The 5,457-nt window shown below is 54.5% G+C and overlaps 1 protein-coding gene across 1 annotated transcript in view; it reads right to left on the reverse strand.

Moving 5' to 3' along the window:
* Positions 1–2,682: 2,682 nt before the first annotated feature.
* Positions 2,683–5,457, reverse strand: part of AKAP8L (A kinase (PRKA) anchor protein 8-like) — an 18,877-nt gene continuing 16,102 nt past the window's right edge. Inside the window, exons 13-14 of the mRNA XM_009994028.1 lie at positions 4,355–4,450; positions 2,683–3,111 (exon numbers count right to left, since the gene is read on the reverse strand). Coding sequence (XP_009992330.1) covers positions 2,683–3,111; positions 4,355–4,450 — 525 coding nt within the window. The remainder of the gene's footprint in view (positions 3,112–4,354; positions 4,451–5,457) is intronic.

The following is a 5,457-nucleotide window of genomic DNA, read 5'->3' on the forward strand; positions in this document are numbered from 1 at the left end:
TCTGCACCAAATTCAGGGGGTTTGACCCCAAACACAAAGCACGGAGCCACCTCTGGAGAAGGACTCACTCCTTGGCCTTTGGAAGGGAACAGGGAGCTCAAAGTCCAGGGGAAGGGCTGGGGACAACCAGTCCCTCAGCAGAAGGTTGAAAACCTGGCAGAACAGCACAGCGAGGGTCCAAAACACACCATGTGCCTGATAATTAACCTGTTAATTGAGCTGAAAAGTAGTTGTTGAAGGGATCCAAGTTCAGCTCTGCTGGATTCTGCCATGAGGAGATGAGCTGTTCTTCCAACCCCAACTTCAAGAACACCAAGGAAACCCTCCCACTGACCCCAATTAAAGGGAATTAATTACAAATTGTCCTTCCATACTGATGATTTTCCTCCCCTTGAGGAGGAACCAGTGGAGCAACCAGGTCAAACCCCATGGCCTGATCTCTGCTGGAAGTTCTGCAGGTGTTTCGGTGGCACCAACACCTCTGGAAAGAGCCAAAGGGGACAGGAGGAACTGAACAGGAAGAGTCTTCTTCCAAAACTCCAGCTGGGAAGCAGCACAATGAACAAACTCCCCTGCACCCTTTGATGGGGCCTCTTCTCCCAGTTCATTGCAGTCTTGGAGAGACTGGGAGAACAGGAAGGAGGGAAAGAAGGTGGGAAAGGGGAAGGCAGAAGGAACTCACTGTGCTACTCATCAAGGTGGAGTTTGACTGGCTGGCTCATGGAGCCCACCCTGAGGAAGGAATCAGTTTTCTGAAATAAACCTTAAATCAAAAGGGATTTCCTTAAAAATCCACCCCAGTTAAAGCAACAATCCCCGAAACGCTGCCAGACATGGGTTCAACCCTTCAGCCCAGCCCAGCTGCTCCCATCAGAATGGGACCAGATCCAGGGTGAGGGGGAGTTTCCCAGAGAAGAAAAGCAGGAGAAAAAACTGGGCATCACCACCAAGCTCTGCTGAGCCAGGAGGAAAATCCAGCAACTCTGAAAGGAGGAGACACAACCCAGACTTTTCTTGGCAGAGGCTGGACCCGAGCAGAGGATGGCAGCAAGCTGCCTGCCTGCCCTCAAAACCCATAGGATGAGGACACTTTGGAGGCAGCTTTCCAACCCCTCCCACCCTTCACAGCCTTCAAACCCCAGCCCTGGCACCCCAAGGTGCCACCAGCACCTCCCCCAAGACCCCCACTTGGGTTATTGGTGGCGGCGACACAGCTCTGAGCTCACCAAGGCCTGACCTGAGCTTGATGCCCTGAAACACTCCAAAACCACCCAAAAGGCCCAGGGAAAAGGTGGGACCCAGTGGCAGCCAACCCCCTGGACACCCAACACCTTGAGGATCCACTTCAAGACCCAGCTACACCCCCAGGAGATAACGACCCAAACTCCTTGGAGCCCCCATGAGGTATTTAGTGACTCAGGATATTAAATATGGTTGGTAAACAAAACACTTCCAGGACTAATTTTGCGGTGTGTTTCTGCAGGAGAGGGGTTCACCACCAGGGTGGGAAGTGGGCAAGGCCAGGATCAGGAATCAAGACCTGAGCTGGGTGTTTTCCTGGATAAAGGATCTCCCTGGAGCTCATCTCCTCTGTTCTTGCAATCCTAGAAGACTTGATGGATCCAGGCTGGAGGGAAGGGTGGAGGTCAGGAGCAGTCCCACCACTTTGTCCTCAAGTTAATGCTGAAATCTCCCTTTCTGCTGGGGGAAAACTCCCTCATCCCAACATTTTACCCCCAGTTGGAGAAGCTGGAGAAGGTCTGGGAGCCTGGATGGGGCCTCACGTTGGTGATTCCTGGCCAAGCACATCCTCCCCCATCAACCCATCCAGCAGGAAAGCTCCCAGCTGCCCCTCTCCATGCCAGGAATAACCTCTGCAGTGTCATGGCAACAGAATTCCTTCTTTCTCCTTCAATTCAGGAAGGAGAATCTGTGCTCCAGGTGAAGACCAACCACTGAGCTTCCACCAAGAGTTTAGTGCCAGCCCGGCCAGGCGGCTCCGTCGAGCCGAGCTGAACCCCAGGAATAAACCAGGACTTTCCAGGCTGGATCCAAAGCTCCAGCCTCTCCCAGGACACCAGAAATTCAGGCAGAGGCAGGGATCATCTCAGCATAGACCTTTTATCTCCATTCATCACAACATTCACCTCCAAACCAAAGCACAAACACAACGTGACACCACCGAGATTCTCTCCACAAAACACTGGGGGGGGGAGGGAGTCATGGGGTCAACATGGAAGTTGTGAAATTCAACTGTGGGACCCAATTTGTGGTGTCTCCAGACAGAGAGGGAGGAACCACAACCTCCTTAAATATGGAGATGTTGCCATTGGAGGGGAGAAGGTTTTGTTTGCGGGATGAAGTCGCTCTGCTTTGCTCCAAAGGAAACTCTCCTGGCACGAAGCCACCTAAGAAACAAGAGACCACCCCAATCCTACCCACTGAAATGAAGGGTTGGTAAAAAACAACAACAAACAAACATGGAAAATCTCTATTTTCCCCCCCCAAAATAATAAACCACTTGACAGGTAAAGGCTTCTCCTGCCTCAGGGGGCTGAGGAGAGTGAGAACTGAAAGTGTGTGCTTGGAAATTCACAGTTATGGGGCTTTTTTCTCAAAGAAAACAACCAACAACCAACAAAATCCATCAGGTTTTTCCCCAGCAGTTTTCCCCTCCAGAGTTTACTCCACATCCTCATCTTCTTGTGCTGCAACAGTTTCTTCAGCCTCCTCCTCATCTGCCACCTCCACACTTTCCACTGGCTGCTGCTCCTCTCCCTGTGGGAGGGATTCCTGCTCTTCCCTAGTCTCTGTCTCTCTTGGTGCTTGTGCCTCAACTTCTGTCCCTGTTTCTCCTCTTTCTCCCTCACTTTCAGCTCCTTCTGGATCCTTATTTTCCTCATCTTGGTTTCCCCCCCCTGGATTTTCTTCTTCCACGTTTTCCTTTTCTGGATTTGCCTCCTCAGGATTTTCTTCTTCCCCATTTTCCTCCTCATCCTTGTTTTCATCAGCTCCTTCTGCTTCTCCTTCTTCTACATTTCCAGTGGTTCCTCCTTCTCCTTCCTCATGTTCCTCTTTTTCTTCTGGGTCATCTGTGAAAGGATTCTCACCCTGGAATGTGAAGACAAACATTTGTCTGTGGTGAGTTTCTTTTTCCCTGCTTGGAGAAACTGAGCCAGGAAACCCTCCTAAGAAGTCAAGGGCAGGTTGGATGGGGTTTGGAGCAACCTGGGCTGCTGGGAGGTGTCCCTGCCCATGGTGGGGGTTGGATCTAGATGAACTTTAAAAGTCCCTTCCAACCCAAACCATTCCATGATACTATGAAGTTCAGCCTTGGGGCTGCAGGGAAAGCAGCCAAGGGAGGAGCTCCTGAGAAAAGAGACCACCTGGAGAAGTCAGATCAAGGCCACCACTGGTGGTGACAGCTCAAGGGTTGGGTCTCCAGCCTAAGGTGAAGCTGCAGGCCTTGCTCATCCTGCTTGTTCAGGGTTTGGTAGAACATGGGGTGGGAGACAACAGATCCCAGAGTCACAGAGTGGTGGGGGCTGGAAAGGACCCCTGGAGATCACCCAGTGCCAACCCCTGGAGAGCAGGGTCACCTCCAGCAGATCCCACAGGAACCAGCTGGGCTGGGAATGTCTCCAGAGCAGGAGACTCCACAGCCTCTCTGGGCAGCCTGGCCCAGGGCTCTGCCACCCTCCCAGGAAACAACTTCCTCCTCCTGGGGAGCTGCAACTTCCCATGTTCCAGCTGCTGCCCATGGCCCCTTGTCCTGGCCCTGGGCACTGCTGAGAAGAGCCTGGTCCCCCCCTCCTGCCCCCCTGGAGATCTGGAGCAGCCTTGAGGAGACCCCCCCTCAGGCTCCTCCTCTCCAGCTCCACAGCCCCAGCTCCCTCAGCCTTTCCTCACGGGCCAGATGCTCCAGTCCCCTCAGCCCCTTGGTGGCCTTTGCTGTCCCCTCTCCAGCAGCTCCTTGTCCTTCTGGGGAGCCCAGCCCTGGACCCTCTTCTCCAGGTGGGCCCTCACCAGAGGGGCAGGAGAACCTCCCTGCCCTCCTGCCCACACTCTCCTTGGTGCCCCCCAGGAGCCCAGGGGCCCTCTTGGCCACCAGGGCCCGTTGCTGCCTCAGGGTCACCCTGTTGTCCCCCAGGACCCCCAGGTCCTTGTCCCCAGAGCTGCTCCCCAGCAGGTCAACCCAATGAATCCACCTGCTCCAAAGACTCCATGACCAACCACCAGGAACTCAAAATATTAACAAAACACCCCAAACTCCAGCTAAAAACCCCTCTCAGCAGCCAAGAGCTGCTCCCAGGACATTCCTGCAGCCTGAAAGCTCAGTCCCACCAACACCCACCTTCAGGTACCTCTCCAGCTTCTTGCTGATCACTTTGTTGTTAAGGATGCTCCGCGCCACTACCAGCGACGACTTCTTGGACTGTTCCATCATGGCCTGGGCAGGGGGACAAAAGAACCACAATGAGACTGTGTCCTCAATGAACTAACGAGTCCAGTAATTAGTCCCTACTCGGCAGAGGGAGGTGGGCTACAGAGCCCTGGGGAGGGGACAACACAGCAATGTTGGAGACATCTGTAACTTTCTCCTCAAATGCTGTGTTTTGGGAAGTTTCCAACAAGGTCAAGGGCAAGGTCCTGCACCTGGGTGGGGACAATCCCAGCAGAGGCCTGGGTTGGGTGGAGAATGGATGGAGAGGAGCCCTGAGGAGAAGGACTTGGGGGTGTTGGGTGAGGAGAAGCTCCACATGGGCTGGCACCATGTGCTGGAGCCTAGAAACCCCCCATGTCCTGGGCTGTGTCACCAGCAGCGCGGGCAGCAGGGCCAGGGAGGGGGTTGTCCCCTCTGCTCTGGTGAGACCCCCTGGAGAACTGGAGGCAGTTCTGGGGTCCTGAACATGGGAAGGACATGGAGCTGTTAGAGATTATCCAGAGGAGGCCTCGGAGATGATCCTGGGGCTGGAGCAGCTCTGCTCTGGAGACAGGCTGGGAGAGTTGAGCCTGGAGAGGAGAAGCCTCCGGGGAGACCCTGGAGCAGCTTCCAGTGCCTGAAGGGGCTCCAGGAAAGCTGGGGAGGAACTTGGGCCAAGGGCAGGAGTGATGGGACCAGGAGGGATGGCTTGAAACTGGCAGAGGGAGCTGGAGGTTGGACCCAAGGAGGAAATTCTTGTCTGGGAGGGTGGGGAGAGCCTGGGCCAGGGAAGCTGTGGCTGCCCCATCCCTGGAAGTGTCCAAGGGCAGGTTGGATGGGGCTTGGAGCAACCTGGGCTGCTGGGAGGTGTCCCTGCCCGTGGTGGGGGTGGGACTGGATGGTCTTTGAGATCCTACCAACCCAAACCATTCTTTAACTTTGTATCATTTCCTACCAGGCTATGAAGGCTACAATTACTACAACACCTAAATCATGGCTGATCCAAGGCTGCTCCAGATCTCCAGGGGGGGCAG

This window comes from Chaetura pelagica, unplaced genomic scaffold, assembly GCF_000747805.2.
Source record: "Chaetura pelagica isolate M959 unplaced genomic scaffold, ChaPel_1.0 scaffold1270, whole genome shotgun sequence".
Lineage (NCBI taxonomy): Eukaryota > Metazoa > Chordata > Aves > Apodiformes > Apodidae > Chaetura > Chaetura pelagica.